This window comes from Xiphophorus hellerii, chromosome 10 (assembly GCF_003331165.1).
Source record: "Xiphophorus hellerii strain 12219 chromosome 10, Xiphophorus_hellerii-4.1, whole genome shotgun sequence".
NCBI classification, from domain to species: domain Eukaryota; kingdom Metazoa; phylum Chordata; class Actinopteri; order Cyprinodontiformes; family Poeciliidae; genus Xiphophorus; species Xiphophorus hellerii.
In genome coordinates this window covers 14,024,889-14,048,397 of record NC_045681.1, presented here as the reverse complement: position 1 = coordinate 14,048,397, position 23,509 = coordinate 14,024,889, and the positions used below count along the sequence as shown (strand labels likewise).

Genomic DNA, 23,509 nt, shown 5'->3' with positions numbered 1-23,509 from the left:
ATATACTTAAAAAACAGACTAACACAAAATCAGTAAGTCTGTGCCTTAACCTTAACAGCACTTCATGTAGTTGATTGATGTCTAAGCCATAATGAATAAGATCATTAATGTAGCACCAAATAGAAACATTATATGAAATTATCGGATTAACTTTAATTTATCTTGAGTTCATATATATTTTTCAAGAGTTTTTCCTCATATGTGTAATGCGTATACAGCCTAAATATCTATTCAAGTTGTCAAGCTTACAACCACTAGAGGGCAGCAAAGTATCGGATTGATTTCTCACAAAAAACTTAAAATAGTCCTGACAACACGAGCCCACAGCCTGGTTTAACTTAAAATAAACTTTTTATTCTAACACTTTTTACAATAAGAAAATAAAAATATACAGAAGAAGAAAGAAAAGAAATTAGTAAACGCACTGATTGATTTTGGGTGTAGCTGTAAAATTTACCATGAGATTGTTTTTTATCTCTCGGTAGAAATGTAAACAGAGGCCACAGTGAATGACACCAAATCATCACGGAAGACTACGGGGTCAAGCTGCAGCAGAGTCTCAGCTTCAAAGAGCAAAGCTTGGGGTCACATTTCAAAGCTTAAATGTTGCAGATAGCGTATCACAGAAGGCCCCTCAAAGGAAAAACTATACCCTTTGCTTATTCTGATTTTCTACCAAGCCTTAATGTTAAACAAGCTAAATACTTAAACAAAATAAATAAATAAATACATAAAATAAAAATAAGAACATGTGGGGATTTGTGTGGTGTACTGTAGCAACAAAAGTTATAAACTCTGAAAGTGCATAGTTTAGTCATGTTTACACAACACTGGAGAACGTCTTAGGCACAACAGACAACTAGAGAAATAGCCACGTTTACAATACTTTGGGACATTTTGTAATATGTCTACATTTAAAAACACCTTTTACTGTTTTTTTGTTTTTTTTTTTGGTTACAATTGATTTTTTTTTGTATTTTATGTGTTGAATAAAAATTATTTACAGCAGTACTTTACTCACAGTGCCTAAGATTTCTGCACAGAGACAAATGTTTGCAGTAAGACATTTGAAACTCAGTTAAGACTTACACAAGTGACATTTTCACATTAGGACAGACATGAGGACAGATCCTTTAAAGACACAGATAAGTACATACAATTTTAGATTTGGGCTTAGTATGGCAAAAAGGTCTGGAAAACTATTTATTGAGATCACTTTTTCAAAAATTATAAGAAAGTTTGTCCTTTTTATTTGAAGAAAAAACAAAGAACCAATAAAGGGAAGCTGAAGACCTTTGCTCAGATCTTAATTTTAGTGTTTCTAATATTCACCTATATTTCTCTGTGGCTGTAATTTTTAACCAATGTATTCTTTTAATTTTAGAGTCAAAATTTGACTAAGCCAAACATTGACTGCATGTTTTGCATAAAAGGTTTCATAACTCTAAAAATATCAAGTTTTATAGACAAAGTCTGCAGCTGAGGGTATTTACAAATGTACAACAGATACTAAAGTATCTTCATAAAAGTATTGCTCATAAACACTGAATGGGTTTAAATGAATAGCAGTTTAAACACTGTGTAAACATAGCTAGCATCACAATTACAGACAGTTTCTAAACCTTTATCCTGCCATAAGTTCAATTGCTTTTTGGATAAGGACAGATCAAACAAAAGCAATACAGCATTTTATAAGACAGATGCATATGTCTGAAGAATTTAAGAAAACATTTTTCTTTTTAGTTTAAGACAACTGTAATAAGTTCAACATGTAAAGAATTTAAATAGTGCATATCTTTTTTTCTTACATACTAATTTACAAATATACAAAAGAATTTGAGATTTTTTCTTGCAGATTTTGATGACCAGAAGCTTGTAAAATTAAAACTTCCAATCTGAAACAATGCAATAATCCCCTTTATTCTAAGCAGGAAAAATATGGATCTGTCAACTATTGGACATTAGCAGTTCTCACACTGAAGTTGTCTTGTGTTGTTTTAAGGCAAGAGTATGAACCTTAATAGTTGCTGAATAGAAACTTAGAAAGTCTAAGGTTTCTAAAAGTTGAAAGTGGTGGGAATAAACATTAAGATTTAGGGGACCTAACTATTTCTGGGTATGCAAGTATTGCAAAGAAGATAGCTAAAGAGGGACATAAAGAAAAGCAAAACAGCCTTAATAACGATTGAATCATTTCATCCATTCATGACGGCAGTTTTAAACTTTCTGTGAAAGCATAATTTTAACAATCTTAGAGTTAAATTTGATATGGAAAACAATTGAGACCATACCTTGGTGTACAATCCTGGTCATTTAGACAACAGCTTTTTAAGATTTAAAATTATTTAGTATAATTAAATGTGAGATTTATGGTCCAGACTGGTGTCACAGAGATACAGAGATAACTAAAAATATTTGAAGTCTAAAGGTAAAGATACATTTAATAAACTTGTTGATTTCCTTTAGAAGTTCAGAACTTAATTTTGAATGACTTTATTTTTTCCTTCATTGATTATTGTCACAAGTAACTTCAGTTGTGTTTTTAACCTGAATAAGTCTTTAATAAACCGGAACCAGTATTTAAGTGGTAGGTAGCAGGAAGGTCTAAGCTGTTATAAGTATTTATAAAGTGGGAAATTTGTGAACATTTGTGTCAATATTGTTGCTTTGTTCATTGATATAAAATAGGGGGAAACACCTACGTCATCAGTTTGTCATACAAGCGGCTCTCTCAGATTTGCCTGTAAGGTTAAGGGATGTTGGTAAGGGGCAGAATGCAATAACTCCTCACTGGTTATTTCAGCAGGAACCACAATCATATTCTGCACAGGAGGCTCCTGAAGACAGTCTGTATTAAAAGGTTCTTGGCTTGTCAGAGTTTCTAAAGCCTCAAGCTCCATTTCATCAGCAAGGTCTATATTACTTCCATAGAGAACTCCTAGTCTTCGTGCAAGCAGCCCCTCTTTTTCAGGTGAATCATCATTGTTGTAATTTCTACCAATTCTTTTCAATCTGTGCATGAAAGCAGCATGGCGTACGCAGCGCTTCAGAAGATGATTACGATAAGCTCGTTGAAGGACCACAGCAGCTTGTTGCTCTTCCTTGTGGCGTACCGTTGTGGTAATTGGTGCAAAGGAGTCTTTTGTGGGGTTGCTAAGAATGAACTTAGCCTCAATGCTATCCCGCATTGCTGCCATCTCCACTGTGTCTCCCAGTACCATCTGTGTAACAGCCATCAAAACATCTAAGCAGTGGATCCTATCCCCAATAACTAGAGGCAGATCCATTCCAATCAGACAAAGCCGATTGGGTTTGGCGACCCTGAGAGGCTCCTGCAAAGTGTCACAAAAATCTGAAAGTCGACTGTACTCAATAAACATTGTTCCATCCAAGTCAAACTTCTCCCAAGTTTCGTTGAACATCTCAAAGTCTTCCTCGCAAAGTGCATCACCGCTCTCTTCTTGAGCCACATTGAAGTTCTCCAGGATGATGGCAATGTACATGTTGACCACCACTAAGAACGAAACAATAATGTAGCTGCAGAAGAACATCATACCCATCCCCGGGTTTCCACAGTTACCCTTTACATCTGTGCCTGGATTCTCAAATTCAGGGTCACAGTCTGGAGGTTCCCTGTTCAGCATTGGAAGTAGAAGCCCATCCCAACCAGCAGAGGTTGTAATCTGAAACAAGCAGATAATGCTGCCACCAAAGGTCTCAAAGTTAAAAATGTCATCAATTCCAGCTTCTTTCTTGACATAGGCAAAATTTGACATGCCAAATATGGAAAAGATGAACATAATCAGGAAAAGCAGGAGACCAATGTTGAACAGGGCAGGAAGGGACATCATTAGGGCAAAGAGAAGTGTCCGAATACCCTTCGCTCCTTTAATGAGGCGCAGAATCCTGCCAATCCTGGCTAGTCTGATCACTCTGAAGAGAGTTGGGGATACAAAATACTTCTCAATTATGTCTGAGAGCATTGTACCTGAAATCAGAAAAAAACAAATATGTAATATACTAGTACAAGTTTTTTTTTTTTTTTTTTAGTAAAACAATTGTAAGACATTGTACCCACCAGCTATTGACAAGATGACCACAATGAAATCAAAAACATTCCATCCATTGGTGAAGAAGTACTGCCGCAACGCAAAGAGCTTCAATACACACTCTCCAGAGAAGACAACAATGAAGGCCACGTTTAATTTAAAGAGAAAATCCTCTTTTTCTGGGCTTTGGTCATCTGTTTCCACCATCATGGTCACCATATTGAGGCAGATTAGAACCATAATGAAGATGTCAAAAAACTGCTGGCTGATGAAATCGAACACAATGCCCTGGACCGGATTCTGTCAGAGAGATACGGAGAAGGTCAGTGAACTTTTCCAAACCATGTAATGAAAATGTTGTTCTTTGTATACTAAGCTCCTCTGTCATAAATTAAACTCAGGCAATCTTCAAGCTAAGCTTTTAATAATCTCTAATAGCGGTTTTTGAAATCACTTTTTACTCAGGAAATGAGATTTTAAGAATGCATCGTCCTGCGAGCTGCTGTTTCCTATTATAACACAGTGACACCTACTGGACCTATTAGGGTCTTGCATATCCCTACAGAAAAAAAGCCCTTTTTTGATAAATGTATTAGAATTTATTTCAACAGTTGTTTCCTGCTGACCATTAAAAACGGGTGGAATCCTCTTATGTTTGTTAAGGGTCCATGATTTTCATAAACTGCAAAATTAGTAACTTACCGTTGGTCGTGGAATTGGCTTTTGTGGCTTCTTGGAACCGAGTTTCTTCATGGCCTCATAGTATTTTTTCTGTTCATCAGTCATAAAAATGTCTTGGTCTCCAAAGTGCACACATAAGACAAGATAAGAATTATTTGGTTGCTTAAAGTGCCAAATTGGTTTTTTTCTCAAGAAAACCATAATATAAATTTTTATTTTTACAAACTGTTTTCTTGAAAGTACTTATCTTTTTCTTTTGTTGGTTGAAATTGTCAATAATGACACCGATGAAGAGGTTTAGGGTGAAGAAGGAACCAAAGATGATGAAGATCACAAAATATATGTACATGTAAAGATTGATTTCATAGGATGGTTGCTCCTCAACCTAAATTGAAAAAACAGAAAATATTGGCCTGAAACACAAACATTTTTTAAAAGTAAATCCTTCCATTTAGTCTCATAGTAATGCCTTATTAAATTGCCATCCATCTCTAAAATAAATCTCAGTCTACTCTCATATTCATTGAAAATACAACTAAAGGAGGAATTATTTGAATCAGCCAGTTAATCCTATTAATTTAAACAAGGACAGAGTGATTAAAATTGATAGATTTTTCAAAAATAATTTATTTTACATAAGACTGCACATAATCTAGTATTCTATGAGCTACTATTCCCACTAAAGTCTATAATATATTATCAAATGAAGATTTTTTTGGCCCTCTTCTGAAAACCAAAATTAAGGGGCAAAATGTTCAGGGTTAAACAAACATTTTATCCCTCTACTTATGGATACTTTTAATCATATTTGAAGGTGCCATTTTCAAAAGTTTACACTGGAAGCAACTGAAAAACATCAAATCTGAGGTGCACTTCCCATGTAAACAAAAGAAAAGGAGATGAATACCTCTCTTGAGTCCACGGCAGCATACATTATGTCCATCCAACCTTTAAAAGTTGCCTGTAATCATTAAGAATATTCTCAAAATATTGGCATCCAAAGAAAAAGACAATAAATAAATAAATAAATAAACTAAATATCTCAGCATACAATAAAAGGAATCCTCACCACTTGAAGCAGAGAGAGGTAGCCTGTCCCAACATTGTCATAGTTGATTTTGACGTTAATCCAGCGAGCCTCCTGTGTGGCTTCTTCAAGTGCCAAGCACTCGGTTCGATTGTTGACCTCAGTCATGGGGAATAGCTCCTCTGTGGTGGTGTTGATGCAACGGTAGAACTTCCCCGCAAACAAATTGACTCCCATGATGCTGAAGATGAGCCAGAAAATCAGACACACCAGCAGGACATTGAAGATGGAGGGAATCGCTCCAACAAGAGCATTCACCACCACCTGCCCAAAAGAAAGAACCCTGTTTCAATTATCTAAAAATATAGATTGTTAAGACAAAAAAACCCCAAAAAACATGTTTTGTTGATAAGATCAAGAAAAAAAATATTTTAAATTGTTTCAAACTGACTTAAAATTACTTACTTCTACAATAGCAGACAGCCATGTTGTAAGTATGGAATCAACAAGCGAAAAGGGGCAGCCAATCAGTGCAGTCAATATAAAGTTATTTTTAGACATGCAAATAACTAAAATAGTACTGTTCAAAGGAAATGTACCTACCCTCATGCCTTCAAATCTTGATAGCGCTCGAAGAGGCCTCAGTGCTCTGAGGGTTCTCAACGACTTTATAGGACCGAGGTCAGAATAGCCCATCCAATTTGCAACTAAGCTAATCAAGGAAACCTGCCAGAAAATAACAAAATTTCCTATTCAGGGGTTAGCATAGACTTTTGCTAATGTAAGACATGTCAATCTGTCTTTTCTGTTGCATATTGTGCAGGCCAGCCTTGGAACTTCACAGCTACACTTACATCCACAATGAAAAAGTCCAACCAACACCAAGCGTTGGTGAAGTAGGTCTTGAAACCATATGCAACCCATTTCAGGAGCATCTCAATGACAAAAATGTAGGTGAAAATCTTGTCTGCAAACTCAAGAATTATTTTGATGGTTCGTCGCCTTTCTATGTATATATCTTCAAAGGCCTGCAAAGGAAATAGGAAAAAAAAGTCAAATGTTTAAGAAACAATTCTGAATTAGTTGGAGTAATGACTGGCCTCACCAGAGCCCCACTGCTAAGGAGGATCATGAAAATGATGAAGGTTTCAAACCAGTCGTGTTCCACTATGGTGAAGCAAGTTTTTCTAAGATTCCACCATTTTTTGCCTTTGCCACTGGTGGTATCCACTGTCAAACATGGCCATTTGGTCACACAGTCTGCGAAAAAAGAGAAGGCGCCCTTGGAATAATACACTTTGGCACTTTTAAGGTAATGCATAACAGTGAGGGATCATTTTAAATATATTTTCTGAGTTTTTGTTAATACCATCAGTGAAGCAGGCCTCTGGTTCTTCAGGTTCCGGTTCCTCTTCTTCCTTCTTTTCTGGTTCAGGCTCAGGAGGCTGATAATCAGCTGTGCTGCATACTGAAGAATCCCCGTCATCATACTCATTTGTTATAAAATGAAATATAACCATAAAATTAGTATTGGCTTTGGGCTTCTGCTGAAAACACCAGTGAAAAGTGCTACTCAAAAAGACTTACTCACTTTTACTTTCTCTGGGATACTACTTTCATCTTCAAGGTTTTTCTGGAAAAGTTAAAAAAAAAATAGTTTTATGCTTGTGTAAGGGGTAATTTATCAGTTAGTGAGACTGTAATGTGTTTGTAATTGCATCACCAGCACAATATCCAATGCTGGTGGACTGATGGCAGGCCACCAGTTTATTTTTCTCTAAATCAAGCTTGCTAGCCAGCTTATTGAGTTACCTAACAAGTATTAGGTAGATATCTACTTAGCTAATTTCTTGTGATCTTCACTTTTTTTTTTTTACCGTGTTTTGTTCATCATCTCTCCGCAGTGCACTCTCTGGAAGTTCATTATCTTCTTCTTCATCATCCTGCTCACCATCATCATCATCATCATCAACATTATCACTCAGATTATCATAATCTGATTCTCCTTCAGCGATTGGGACTTTCAGATTGAGCTCTCCATCCACCGTGAATCCAGAGGGTTGGCTTTGCACCGGTCCATCTGAAATCCCCTCTGCTACTTTAAGAGTCAGACAGGCGTCCAAATGATTCATTTCCATTTCCTCGGTTTTAGGCTTTCCATCGTCCACCATGTCCTTATCCGGCTCTTTGGGCTTTTTACCAAGTATTTGCTGGATTCGCTGTATGAGAAATGCTTTTAACCAATCGATGCCTCGTGTGATTCTCCCAATAGCAATCTGCAGATTGTTCATGTCTCCATCGTCATCCCCTGCTGATAGGTTGTCTCCGCTGAATGAGCTGAGCAGCAACGCCAAGAAGAGGTTCAATACCTGAGTAAAAAGATTGACGGAGGTAATGCTTTAAATTATACTTTAAATATTTTACAGATGTGAAAAGCATGAAAATGAATACGATTTGGAGCTAATTAATTAGTTTTTATAGTCCCTGCTTCTATGCAAGTCCCTTTGAAGGGACTGAAGCAAATAGGAAACATGTCACATTAATAAACATTATGTTGACAGCCTGCTATTGCAGATGCAGCTATATTTAGATTCTTAAGTCTAGTGATCAATTTCTCACTTCCCGTTTGCCAGGTTTGGCGGGTTATCATGGTTACATCGACTAGTTGATCACTCTCATTCTGGAACAAGAGCTGTGAATCAGTAAAGACAGCTAGCGGATAAACAGAGCTACACAAAGGCAGAACCAACAATAAAGGAGTAGAAAAGAACAGGCTATGATTAGAAGGACATACAAGTGAAGCACAAATTGATTTTCAAACTCACCACACACTGTTTTAGATACAAACACAATAATCAGATGACCTCATGGCAACAACTTCAAGGGGGAAAAAAAGGGAGGTGTGACTTTGGCCACGGCGTGGTTTAATTGTGCCAGACGGGTTGTCTGAGTATTTCAAATGTCAGATATGAATGGGCCGACTTGTTCCAGATGCCAGGAATGCAACAGAAATTCAAATAACCATTTGTTACAAGCGACATATGAGGAATACCATCTCTTAACGCTGCTGATGGTGTAGCGTTGGTGTGAGGGACTTGTTTTTGGGCCCACTTTCAGCATTGTTGAAACATCATAGACTGTACACATCTTCTGATTGCTACTTCCAGCAGGATAATGCACCACGTTGCATCATCTCAAATGAGATGATGCCACGTTGCATCATCTCAACTTGATGCAAGCTTGCATCAAGTTGTTGTTGAGTCAATGCAAAGAAAATAAGGCGGTTCTGAAGACCCAAGGGTAGTCAAAGCCAGCAATAGCAGGGTGTAATAAAGTGACCAATGAGTAAGAAGTAAGAATTCCACAAGCTTGTAAGAAATACTACAGGAATATTATGAAATCATTCATGTTTATTTCAATCTGATCCACTAATTTGACTCTTTTAAAGACATCAACTTAACTCTTTTTCCTGCTCATGGGGGAGCATAATTTATCTCTGCATCAGTTACTATCAACTCTCCTATCAAATGACTTTCACTGTGCACCCGGTAAGTCTCTTTGCTACCTGAGCTTTGCTTGCTCAGCTGTCTGTGTTTCTTCCCGAAACAGTAGCTAGCTTACTAGAATCAGATCTAAGCACGTGTAGAATCAAAACTTCTGTTTGCTGGTTTCATGTGATTTGATCCACATAGAAAACCTGTATTTACCAACATTATTTGCCTTAATTTCAATTTGCATTTTGTATTAAATCACCAGCTTTACGAGATTGTAGGATATAAGCAAACTACATTTAGCGCGACGTAGTTCACACAATATTTCAGTTAGGACTTAATGATGAGTCATTTCCCTTTTATTTCTATGAATAACCTGACAGGAAACCGTTTTGGCTCTTGCAATTAAATATGATCCTGAAATAATGTCTGTCAGTGATCCTCCATCGGGCCTTGTTCCCTAATGCAAATATAAAAGGTCATGGCTAGTATTTTTATGCTGTCAACATTAACAATACCTCTCAATGAATTACAAAGAACATCTTTTTTTACATGAATTAAATTTGAGTTTGACTGGCTGTTAGCTTACATACTTTCAATATGTTAAAATATGCAACTTAAGAACTATTTTATCAAATAAGGATTTTTGTGTACAAACTGTGTGTGTGTCCTGGCTGGCTGAGGGGTTAACTATACACCATAAAGACAAGCTGTTCACAAAATCTTGATCCTGACACCAATCAATTAGATAACTTTATTAGGAAATGGATTAAATAATTTGATTAACCATTGTCTTATCCAATGAAAAAGTCAAATTGAAGGGTGAAACACACTTAAAATCTTGTAAAATATCTGATTGATATTTTGTTCAAATTCCCCATCACTGCAGCATAAAAAGTAATTATTCCACTTGCAAATCTGAATATTTTAAACTTAAAACAGAATTAGAATTAGAATCAAGGACCTTTAAACTCACCACTAGATTTCCAATGACCATGACCATCATGAAGACGATTAAGCACATCGCAGGTCCAGCCACCTCCATGCAGTCCCACATCGTCTCGATCCACTCGCCACACAGAATGCGGAAAACGATGAGGAAGGAATGGAAGAAGTCATTCATGTGCCACCGTGGTAGCTCACAGTCTGAGGAGATCTTGCATACGCAGTCCTTGTAGTTCTTTCCAAAGAGTTGCATGCCCACTACAGCGAAAATGAAGACGATGATGGCCAGCACCAAGGTCAGGTTCCCCAAAGCTCCCACTGAGTTACCAATAATCTTAATGAGCATGTTGAGTGTGGGCCAAGACTTTGCCAGTTTGAAGACACGAAGCTATCACCATCACAAAAGAGAGATAAAGACATGCCATGAAGAAAAACAGAGGAACTTTCAGGCAAGTAATTGTTTTTAATTTGAGGCGTGCTGAATAGTTATGAGCAGTTAACATTGTATCCATAGTAAACAGCAGTCAGCGACATCTCAGTTTGAACAATAAGAGAAACGTTATCAGCGTTGATTTAAAATAACGTTAAGCCAAATATGGCCCATTCAATTAAAACAACGCCGCTAGCTTCTAAAGGATGAACTAAGTCAGTCATAATTATTTTCTCTCTCTTACCAACTACTTTTCCTTTATCTATTGTACAGATATCCTCTTCTCTCCTCAGCATAAACATGTTCCCTTAGGTTTTGTGAAACGAGTTGAAACTAATCTGGTTCCAAAAGAGTGAACAGCAGAGATGTTGACCAAAATTAAGATGCCTTTCACCATCTGAGGGCTGATTTGGTCTAACATTACAAGCTGTCAGATTGACCTGTTGGTTCTGAAACCGTTGGCTTAACTCTTTTTTGCTTCTAGTTTTCCCTTCTTGGATTTAAATAGGTTATGAAAGTCCAAATTAGACTAATTTCATACATTTTCTCTCAACATCTGAGACTGCAACGGATTCTTAATAACAGTTCATCAAGAAATAGCATGTTGCTAAAAACCACCAATTGTTTGTCTCAAGGCTCTTATTTTTTGGCTGTCTGGTTTTTACTCAATCAGCAGCAAATAGACAATGATTGATTAGCACTAGATGTGATTTTCAGTACTAATGAAAGTATTCAACACAACTTTACTTGAAAAAAACATAGCAATAATTTTTGATCAACATTGTTTCTTACCAAACGGAATGACCTTAGGACTGATAGACCCTGGACATTTGCCAGACCCAACTCCACCAGGCTGAGAGTTACAATAATGCTGTCGAAAATGTTCCATCCAACTTGGAAATAGTAATAGGGATCCATGGCGATAAGCTTGAAAAACATTTCAGCTGCAAAGATCCCAGTGAAAACCTAGAAAGCACAAATAAAACTCAAAAGGTCTGAGATCTTGGCACATTTCCCTGCTAGATTGAATGTAGTAAATACATACCAGATTTCCTACTGAGAGCATGTTGTCAAACTCTGGGGTCATGGGGTAGTGCTCCATTGCCATAAAAAGGGTGTTGAGCACAATGCATATGGTAATAGCGAGGTCAACAAAGGGATCCATGACCACAAAGTGCATCCACTTTTTAAAAACAATCCAGGTGGGGCAGCAATCCCACTTCAAAAACATGTCGGCAAATTTGTACCAGCAAGGTGGACAGGGTCTCTGAGCCTCCTCCAACTCTAGACAAAAACAAACAAGAGAAGAAGACATATTGTACTTCAACAATCTTTAACATGGTTATAATGCTAATCGTTGCATGTTTGTTGCAACATCCTTTGTGTGACAGATATGTTCATGTCATTGCTGTTTCACTTTGTTTACTAGGCTAAAATAGTCCAAGCTTAACACCACAAGGGCACGACATCAAATGTTGACAGGGATTTGCAAGGGATTCAGCATGATTAGCCTCACCGCGGGAAGCCAAAGAGAATGGTAATGTTCTCTTTAAATAAAATACTGGTCACTAATTGTATCTGGTTACTACTAAGGTGAGTGTAGAGATCTTAGGATGTCAAGTTAAATGTAATTGTTACAGAGATAAAAACAGTAGTTGTAATGGATAAAATTGTGAAACTTTTAAGGCTGTTTTAATAGTCATTAAATCCTTGTTAGTAGACTTGATTGTTAATATGTTTCAGTCAGCATTGGTTATGATTCCAAATGTCTGGGACTGTTATTTTGTGGGTCAGCTCCAAGGTTAGAAAGGAACTTCAAATACTCCCACAGACTTACAACAAAGTCTGTGACTAATCTCACTCAAATTATTGACAGAAATTAAATATTATATTTAGGAATTGTGTGTGGCAGTTGTTAGTGGCACTGTACCTTCCATGGCAACTGCAGACAGCACTGTCGCAGCACTAGCAGATCTCTTTTTCAAGCCAGGTTCTTCCAGATGAAGTGTGCTGTGCATCGAGCCCAGTGACTTCTCTTTGACTTCATAATCTACAGCAGACTATGGGATACGTTTAGAAATTTTTTGAATGATGTGAAATAAACAATATTTTCACAGACCACAATATGTCTTCTCCTTTTATGGGGTAAATGTAAGAGCAACCAACCTCCTGCATAGTGGGTGCTCGAATCATCAAGCGAGGAACAACTCTTCCATTGCAGTCATTCACAGCCTCACCCTGTTTGAGACCATGTCCATTATCTTCCGTCTCAGATAATGTGTGTTGACTCACAGACTTCTTACTGGTCACGGTGGCTTGGCTTCCATGAAATTGTGCCTGCCAATTAAAACACTGCAATGTTGACTGAAAATATGCTGTTTAAATATGGGTATCCATCCTATTCATAATAAAAAGAACTATGCTTGTGTGAAGACAGAATTAAAACAAAGACCAGTCAGTATTTTTCTTGTCATGAGGTTTTGGACTTTGGTTTTGTGTTTTGCTTTATTTTGCTGTTTGTATTTGGCTCCTTTGTTCTCTGTGTTCTATCTAATCCATTTCCTAAGTTTAACATTATATCCTTGCCTTATACTTCTATGTCAACTTGTTGCTCACACCAACATTTCCCTGTGGTTCTCTTGTGAAGTATTTATTAAGATGGGTTACCAGTGGATCTTAGCTTTTTTTCTAGGTTTTTAAATTAAAATTTTAAGGTAAAAGTGTTTATTTTGCCTGCCTGTCTTTGCAAGTTGAAAAAAACCAAGCTGGAAGACTTTAAATGAACTATTATCATTATTATCAATTATTATTATTATTAATCATCTTGTGACGTTTGTCTCATTAATCAAAAGAATTACGCCATGTTTGAAATCTTGAATGAGATCAAATAAAGTGTCCAAAAGAAATTTAGAAACAGTTTACTGGGAAAAAGACATGTAATTGTATTGATCTACTTTCAATTTCATAAGAAAAGTCTTTTTAACTAAGAGTTTATAATTTATGGATGAATATGACTTGCTGTAATTACCTGCTCTTGATTTTTTAGTTGTTCTAAAAGCCGCTGGAATTCTTCCTCTTTTTCGATGGCCTCCAGTTGAGTTGCTTGATTCTGTTCATAATAAGCCATGGCTACCACAGCTAGGATGAGGTTGATGAGGTAGAAGGAGCCCAGGAAGATGACCACCACGAAGAACAGCATGTATGTCCTCCCAGCTGCTCGCAGAGTCTTTATAAGAGAAAAGAAGCTGCAAGAACTTAGGACAATTTTCTCACTATAAATGTAATCACCGAAACAGACAAATCACAAAGAAACACAGAAGAAATTAAGTTCCAACCAGCTGGAAAAGATTCTCCCAGAAGTCCTGTGTCATGAGCCTGAACAGAGCAAGGAAGGCCCATCCAAAAGAGTCATAACTGGTGTAGCCAAAGTTAGGGTTCCTTCCAGCCTTCATACATGTGTATCCTTCTGGGCACTTTCTATCAGCAGGGGGAAAAAGTTAACTAACAACTATTGGCACCTTTCTTGAAGCACATCTGTCTTTAAATCACTTTAATCAAAGATTAAGTTTATTCTACAAAATATGCTGTAATTTTCTAAACAAACAGCAAGCAGCTAAATTACATTAGGAATGATTTTTGGTAAAACATACCCAGCATCAGAGCTGTTGCCACAAATCAGAGCATCTTTGCTGCCTTCTGTAAAATACTGATTTTCTGTAAGCAAAGAAGGTAATGATATTAACTCTCCTGTGAAGAAATGTTGCCATGAAATAATGACTAAAGCAAAACTGGAAACATACCTGGATTTTCAATATATTCAGTAAAATCAAAAGAACTGTTGGAGTACATAGACTCATTTACAGCCATGGTAGTGTTGAAAACGTCATTCATCAGAATGGGCCATTGCACACATTTGTGACGCAGGTTTCCCATGAAAAGCTGGAGGCCAACGAGTGCAAAGACTGCAAGGGCAAAAACGGTCAGGACCATGACGTCCCCCATTTTCTTCACCGACTGGATCAAAGCCCCCACTATGGTCTTCAGGCCTATGAAACAGTCACTGGACATTAACCAACTAGAATAAAGCAACTGAAAATAAGCCTTTGTTGTTACATAAAGAACATTTACAGACAAGTTCAAAATGAAGGCGGTTACCAGGAATTACGGTAATTGTTTTCAGGGCTCGAAGTACACGAAATGTCCTGAGAGCTGACACATTGCCAAGGTCAACAAACTCAGTAATGTAGCTAGGAAAGAATGAAAAGAATAAAAATTAAACACCCAAATAAAATTACAAAAAAGCATAACATCTAGTCATGCTTTTGTTACAATATCGCTACTATAAGAAGTCTGTGAAATACAACAGAAATTGATACAGTAGACATTTTGGTGTGATTGGTTTAAAAATGACAGTAAGTCACAAAGCATGCACTGATTAAACTGTTTAAAAACTTTAAGACATTTCTCATTTCATTCGATTTTCTTTTGAAAGCATCAGAGCTTATAATCTCTAATATGGTCTGTGGATAATGTTCTCCAGATTTTCTCCATCACTCCATCCAAAAGTAGGCAGCTTTTCAAGCCCTTGTGTATAATCATGGAGTAATGGGATTTTTCATCAGACAAAGGTGACTCGAGTAAATATAAAAAACAGTTGTCAAATTATGATTTTATATATACAGACAAAAAACCTAGCTATACCAACTCTGCAATTCCTAAAAAGTACTTTCCTTTTAACCAAATAACAGATTATGGCACCCTTGATTACTACGACTTCCGCCATGCATTTGCATGAATGGTCATTGAGTTTTGTACATCAATATGTCTTCTTTGCAGACTTATTTGAATTCAGCCATATTGAAGGGTTTTCAAGCACAATCAGCCTGTTAACGATTCCAGTGTTCTATATGAATTGGATTTAAGTCTGAAATTTGACTAGACCACTATAACATCTTTCTTCCTTCTTTCTAGAGTTATTCAGAGCAGAGGTGTGCATGTTCTTTTCTTAACCTGCTGCTTAGTCCAAGTGAGCATAAGATCACCAATGGATGGGTTGACATCAGAATCTTCTAGTAGAGAACAGACTCTCTTCTCATTTAATAAAATAAAAAGCAAAAACAAAAGGAATATGCACGAGTGCATGTTCCTGACATAAACTGCCATTGCACATGCTTTCCTCTCAAAAACAAATATTGTTTAATGGATGACATTTTACTCCATTTTTCTTATTTTGGTATTCATACACTACACAGTAGGTTGTTATGGTCCGGCACAAGAACAGGAAATAAAAAGGCTTCAGAAAGCCATAAATACTTCTACTTAAGATCACTAGAGAAGACTCCAAGAATAAAACTACTTTCAGATACTTACGCCATGCTGATCACCATGAAATCCAGCCAGTTCCATGGATCTCGAAGGAATGTAAAAGAACCAATACAGAAACCTCTTGATAACACTTTGACTGTAGCCTCAAAGGTATAAATTCCTGTAAAAACATATCTGAAAAAGACAATCTGTCATAAACGAGAAAAAGCCCCGGCACCAAAATGACCAAAAAACAGTAAAATAAAACCACTTACTCCACAGTTTTACTCCATGCTGGTGGGTTGCTCATCGTCATGAACACACAATTCGACAGAATGGTAATCATGATGAACATGCTAAATAATTTAAGTCAGGATTAAGGAAAGATGCTTAAGATGCATACAAATCTTTTGCTTTTATTCATCAAATTGAGTAAAAAAATAAAATAAAATAAAAATGTGGATGTTACATAGACAAAAGGATATGAATGTATGAGAATTTTGATGGATCCTCTCCTGATCACACTAAAGGGGCTGAGAATGTAACAAGCCGGCTCAGCGTTGAACCTGTAAATCGTGTTCCCTTTGCTGACCACGACAAATGTCTGAAAAACAAAGAAATGTACTCTGAAAACTAATTCCCGTCTAAGCAACATTGCAGCAAATCTTTAGTAATGACAAACGATAACTATTATAAAAAAAGAAAAAAATTGGCAGTTTATGCATACAAAGAGAACTTAAATGTTGGATGAAGGATGCAGTTGTCATTGCAGACATGTAGGATGAGTAATACATGCTGTCACATTTTAACGTCCCGTGATGTAGTGACAAAGTTGAACCTAAGCACTACATGTGGACAATTGTTCTGTGGCTCTGCTCAGATGGATTCAGACTGACATTCTGGGCTTTGTAGAAGGGGTCCAGGTCCTCCAGCGGCGTGTTGAGCAACTCTGGAGGAGGGTCTCCATATATTAGGGGTAGGCTCTTTCCAGCTTCCAGATCAGGGTGTGGCCCCACTGGTTCTCCCTCGCCATGGCCTTCTGCTTCTGCTGATTTCTTCCTTTCCTCCGCAAGCCTCTTGATTTCCGCCAGTGATTCCTGGGTAAACGGGCGGAAGACCGCAATGCCTGGGGGAGGGAGCAGGTTCGCCATCTTTGCATCGCGAAGGGAGATAACCACACCGGGTACTCCCTAGATTGAGCTGAATGAAAAATAGAAAGTAAGAACAAAATGCATCCCTTTCCGATGTGTCTCAAAAAGCATTTAGCCAATGTTCTTCAGTTAAACCCAGATTGAAATTGTATGCTTGTGTGATCATCCTTCACCAAAATAATGTGACATTATATTATTGCTGTTTTTAAAAAAATGAAGAAGAAAACATGAAGATGTATTCATCCAATATGCTTGGCATAACTGGTTTAAAACATTTATAAATCAGGAAATTTGATCAGTATGAATGTTACATGCTGTCATGCACACATCACCAGCCATACGTATTGAAACCAATGTTGAAGGTGTATGAAAAACCTGAAAGTAAATGCATCTTCTCTGGTAACAGCAAAATCACTGTCATTATTCCCCCCCAAAAAAACTTGTTTAACACCATTAATTCAGTTATATATATACTGCATATATATATATATATATATATATATATATATATATATATAAATATATATATATATATATATATATATATATATATGCAAAGAAAAGTTTTTGTTTTTTTTGTTACTACCAAAATGTCATAACTCGGTGTCTAATTATTAGTAATCTATGCCTTGGCTCTGGGATACACCACACAGGAAAAAAAGATGTGTGTTGATTTTCATAAGGAATATAACTAGTCATCTAAGCATGAATATTATTACAAACATTTTTTGACCCTCACAAAACAATGGTCAGACACTCTGCATCAAGATATTCTAGAGAGCAGCACTAATGGATCCATCAATTACAGCAAGTCATCCAGATCGTGAAACAGCAAATCAGTCACATTCTGGCACACTACCACGATCATGTTTGACAGTCTGTTTTTCTTTATCTGAAAGTCTCTGTCAGATGTAACAGGATGCTCGCTGTCCAAAATGTTCAACTTTGTCTCACCAGTCCACCGAATATTTTCTTATAAGTCTTGGGGATAATCAAGATATGTGTTTTGTTTTGAGTGTTGCTAGTGAAAATGGATAACTTTGTGAAGCTTTTTTCTGTTCTTAAGTTGATTCAATGATTAGGCTTTCTGCATTTTAACAAATTGTCTTTGCTCAACATTTAACTTTTCTCAAAGATTTAAAACATTTCAGTGTGGCATAAAAAACAAAGGCCACTAAGTTGCCATAGCAACAATTTCTTAAAAGGCCTATCTATGAATCTTTATTAGAGGTCCCAATTATTGTGAAGGGTGTTGCAATTGTGTCAACATTTCTATTCAACAAATAGAACAAATACCCCTTTGTGTGCACTGTTCAGTCCGATGGCTAGGAGTAAAATGAAGGACTAACTGGAGATTTAATCATAACCTGTCAAAAAATGTTAAGAGAAAGTCACACTAATTGCTTTAGAGTATTCCAAATGCTGCATGTGGTTAAATCTTGTTTTCTTATAACAGCTTTTAAAAACACACTTACCTATTCAACATATAAAATCAGATCAAGTCTCCCGGAAAATACATTATAGACAAGGCATAGATCACAAAAAGTGTGCAAACAAACTAATTACACACTTTACAAAAATCAGTCAAAAATGATAAGACAAACCCATGTTCGGCTGAGTGCAGACATGAATGCATTGAAACATTTCTTTGAATCGTGCCACTTGAACACAGAATCATGCATCCTGTGCAGAGACGCACACGCTCGCAGAGATACGGTGGCTGCACAGCTGCTCCAGGCAATCAGGACGGAGCATCGTGTTTCAGAAGCCCGATGAGTCTGCTCATTCCTCCCTCGCTCTGCGTCTCACATCCCTCTGATAAACAGGACAGCATGCCAGCTTAGCTTACTGACTCTTCTCTGCTTTCTTCTAGTTTACACGGGAACCTGAACACACCAAGCCTCTGTGCCTCTGTCTCAACCCTCACAGGTGACACTAAAGGCTATCTTTCAAGCAGAAAAATTATTTTAACCCGATCCCTACTGAAAGCTGCCTCTCTTACCCAGCACACACCTGACCCTGGCCCTAGAGTTCCCCTCTTTTTTTGTAGCCTGAAATAATCAGTTACAACAGAGATTAGGATGTCCAAAACCACCTTGCTACCTGTGCATTTTTATTCCTTTCCTGGGCCCTTCACATCACTGCTTTTCAAAACTCCCATTCTGGGAGCTGTGGGCCCCACTTCTCCCAACAGTGAGCCAACCTTAAAATACACACCATGAAAGTAGATGTGTTTCTCATTGGCCTTATGGGGAACATTTCCTGATTACATTACATCAAGATGTAACTGCTGAAGCCATCAAATGTCCACTTTTAAAGATCTCAAAACTGAAAGCCTGCCAATGTCAAAAAAAAAAAAAGTCCTATCATTAGACCGTTGCCTTGTCCTGTACAGGGGATGAAAATGAATGTTTTCTTCATAATCTGTACCAGCCACTCAAAAATCTTTGAAGCAAAGTCTATTTTTGCATAATCTGTTTTAGTTACAAAAGAAATCTGATCCAATCTAATTGCTATTTCTGCCAAAACTCTACTCTACTCTAGTTTAATTATGTTTCTGTAGTCTAATGTTAGATTTATTTCCTAATCCCCAGTGTACTCTCCCTCACCCCTTGTGCCACTTTTTCTCTTCCTCCCCTCAATTTGCCTCCTGTTCTCCCCTCACACCTGCAATCTGTTTGTTCATCAGGCTAGGTCTTTTGTCTACGTATGTTTTTTTTCCCCGTCTGTTCCCAGTTGTCTACTTTCCCCGGATTTATGGTTTGTGTTTTCCTTGTGGTTTTTATAATAGTTTTTTGTTCTTCACTTTTATATTTAAATCTTCAACTACATTCGACAACTCTAGCCTGCCTGCTGCTTTTTGGGTCCCTCACAAAAAACACATCATGACAACACTGGGATTAAGAATCTCCTTTTGGCAGCGTCAGTGAACCATTAATGTGCATTTGGATAGAGCATTCGAAATCCAGAACAAAATCCAACATTTAACTGAAAATCCATCACAAAACTTAAAAAATATTGTCAAATATTTTAGTCTACAGGTGGGCAAAATCGATATTCATATGCATGGGACATATTTCAGATTTTCTTACATAAATAGGAAAAAAATCTCAATTTTGCAGAATTATTTTATTGTACTCTCTGTGGCAAAAGGGGAAAAGGTTCAAAACATATTAATTGTTTTTCCATGATAATGTCCATATCTATCTAAACTGTAAATATGCAATAATTCTGTTTTAAAAATATTGCATTGGGGTACTACTTGTTTATAATTTAAGATATACTTGTGTTAATTTACTTTGGTATAACTTGACATAACCATTCTTTTGTCTCTCTTCAGTCTTTACTCCCTGCACGATTGGTTTATGCATTATTTTTCTTTTTGTGGAAAATACCTGCAACCTCTGAACTGGTTCATGCAGATGGTCACCCATCCTTTGCCTGGCTCTGCTGGTGTACTTTTTGTCACTTTACATGTCTGTAAACCAAATTAGGAATTGCTGGAAAATTGAGAAACCATTTTTCCAGCAATTTTTCCAGAATAGTCCTTTTTTCCCTCCAAGGACTATGGAGGGGAAAAAAACGTGACTTCAGAAACCTTCCCTGGTAGTAATACATATGTATCATTTTGCACGTTAGCAAAGACCAATATGACCTGTGACATTCTGGCTGAGGATATAGACGGGGTAATGTAGACACTTCTCTGTCACACTAGCCAACCATGGAATGTGAATGCCAATATTCGCCTCCGGAAACAAGCCCAACTAGCTTTTTGGCTTTTATCACAAGCCAGTGTTGGTTTGTAGGGGTGAGATAAGGGTTTCTGGGTGTTAGAGTGGGCTTACCTGACTTACGGCTAACATCCAAAGAACATCTTGTGTGACTCTATTGCAGATCTTTGGACATTTACAAATCCAAGCAAGAATTTGTAGAAACACTGTCTAAATGATGTTAGTTAACTGATAGATTTGGGCATTGAGGAAACAACATACCCACATTTTTTTTCACATTATTACCACAAACACTGTATTTTGTGTTTGTGGTAACACAAACACAAAATATTTTTCGTAGGTTTACATTTCATTTCAATCCAGTGACATCTTTTAGTCTTTTTAAGTATGTCTGTGCCATCTTTGCACATTTGCTCATTCACACATTCATATACAAAATAGCTCAAGCTTAGAGTACCTGTGAACACTGATTCCAAAGTCTTGCCAAAGATTCCCAACTGACTGTAGATCCAAGCTTTGACTGGGCCATTCTAACATATAAATATCCTTAACTTAAACCATTCAATTGTGGCTCTGTCTGTCTGATTAGAGTTGTTGTAAGATGAACCTTCATTCCAGTCTCAAGTCTTCTGTAGCCTCTAAAAGGTTTTCTTCAAGTACTGTTCTCTATTTGCTACCAGTTACAGTCTCAGTCTCTACTCTGACAAGCTTTAGCGTAACTGCTGGTTTTCTAACACAAGAACCTTTGTGTTTGTAGTCCAAATGTTTGCTCTACAAATACTTTTATTTTAGATATAAAATCCCTATACACAATTTCTCCTGTCTCAAACTGACCCATTTGGCCTTTGTACTGACTGGACAGACATTTGAGATTTGGAAGTGATATGGAGAATATCCCTTCCATCTCATGAGGGACCGTGGGGAGCTATTAGTTCCAAAAAACACAGAAAACCAAAAGCAAGCTGCTTGTGTCTAAGTAATAGTAGTCAGATTTGAGTATGTAACTATATATGTAAAGAAATAGGTTTATTTATTAGGAGAGAGTTGCAGTTATGCTTAACCTTACTTCACCTTTTAAATACGGAGTCCCAGCCAAGTAGTCACATGGGCTCACTTGGTGAAAGAAACTCAAAACCAACACGTTCTGAGTCCAAGTACATGTGATGCAAGATGAACAAACACTCCCAGGCAGAAGAAGACAACGGAAATGTGCACATTTACATACAATACCTGGAATAAGTGCTTAGGAAAAGCAGAAAAAAAAAAACTAAGCTAAATATTTAAGTCAAATCTCAGGAATCAATGCACATCAAAAGCCTAAAGATGTTCTCCATCTGGGGTGAAATTTGTATCAGCCCTACCGCTGGGCCTCCATGAGCCCATCCTGTAATACAAGAGTTTCAGGTTCTCTGTTGACAGGATCAAAAATGAACCCCAGCCTCTAAATCTCCACCATGTCCAAAGATCTGCTCTAACTGTGTGCCTGGAGGCAGGTTGCCTCCAGGCTCCAACATCACTGGTATGGGTAACATGGACTAACGGCAGAGAAATGGTTACTTATGAGCACCCACGGCATCAAGGGATATTGCCAATTTGCCATGAAGACACAGGCTAAAAATAACACTTTGCCTCTGTGGGATAAGGTATTAAAGGGTTGGGGGGAGGGGCACAGAAGATTTCAAAGTCTTCCAACATTGTGTTTAAGGGAAGCTGATCATTCACCTGCCAGGTGACGACAAAAACCTGAGCATAACAACCTTTTTTCTACAATATTGTGCAATAAAATTATGATCTTCTTCACTGACAACATGCACATAAAAGCACTCCTTTAAATATTCCTGTTAGACTAAACGTTGCAGGTGTTGGAATAAAAGCACTCATACTCACAGAAACGAGACAGATTTTTGTTTTGCTCAGCTTATTAAAATTAAAAGTGAAAGACACAATGTCCTTATAGTGCTCTGCTTCTAAATAAACTCTTTCAGACAGCAAAATATTATAAAATTTGTAGAAAACCGTGACTTAATGGAGTAAAAATAGCAGCCCAACCATAATTAGAACAAAAAAATGACCCCCCTCACCATTCTGTTTTCTTCAGAGAAAATTAAACTTGGTAATATGTGACCAGATTTCCCAAAATTCAACTGAATTTCCAAGTCAAGGACCGTAAATCTGCAGCCTGACAACCAGCGAGTTCATGTACTATACCAGCATGAGTGTTGAGTGTTTTACCTTGCACAAATATTCCACCAAATCCTCAATCCCTGTGTATCATAAAAGTATCTCCTTAAGCCGCTTTTGAACGTTATTTCCCCCGCCTGTGGCAGCCGTGGCGGGTTACGGGCCAGCTGTTCTGACGCACTCAGGATTCCCGCAGTGAAACCGGAGGAGCTGCTCCAGGTGGGGTCAGATCAGACCTTTGACAACGTCCCGTTCCCACACAGCTGGTCGCTCAGGAACATGTTTCCCAGAACGGCCGCAAACTCAGTTCAAAGGAGGAACGCAGAGGTCTTGCAGAGCGGCTCCGTACACCTGAATGAATGGCTACTTCTGATGATGCGCATGATACCCTCTGCTGCCTTCGCAGCCTGCAGGTGCACATAAGTAGACCTTAATTCACAAAGTGAAATTCATCAATGTTAATTTTTTGCACACGGTTAAAGCGATTATTCCCCAATAACCGTGATTAACTAGGACTTA

The 23,509-nt window shown here is 37.4% G+C and overlaps 1 protein-coding gene across 1 annotated transcript; it reads right to left on the bottom strand.

Annotated features, from left to right (window-relative positions):
- Positions 1-332: 332 nt before the first annotated feature.
- scn4aa (sodium channel, voltage-gated, type IV, alpha, a) lies at positions 333-23,364 on the bottom strand. Its single transcript, XM_032575108.1, has 27 exons — positions 23,042-23,364; positions 16,824-17,127; positions 16,413-16,531; positions 16,203-16,292; positions 15,994-16,122; positions 14,779-14,870; positions 14,424-14,669; positions 14,274-14,337; positions 13,959-14,100; positions 13,652-13,849; positions 12,790-12,960; positions 12,554-12,683; positions 11,669-11,907; positions 11,416-11,589; positions 10,225-10,581; positions 7,635-8,126; positions 7,349-7,390; positions 7,127-7,247; positions 6,863-7,017; positions 6,612-6,785; positions 6,361-6,483; positions 5,800-6,081; positions 5,638-5,691; positions 4,978-5,115; positions 4,752-4,856; positions 4,079-4,349; positions 333-3,988 (listed from the first exon to the last, which is right to left on the bottom strand). The coding sequence occupies exons 2-27, from the start codon at positions 17,076-17,078 to the stop codon at positions 2,715-2,717; spliced, it is 5,637 nt and encodes a 1,878-aa protein (XP_032430999.1). The 5' UTR covers positions 17,079-17,127; positions 23,042-23,364; the 3' UTR covers positions 333-2,714.
- Positions 23,365-23,509: the final 145 nt, after the last annotated feature.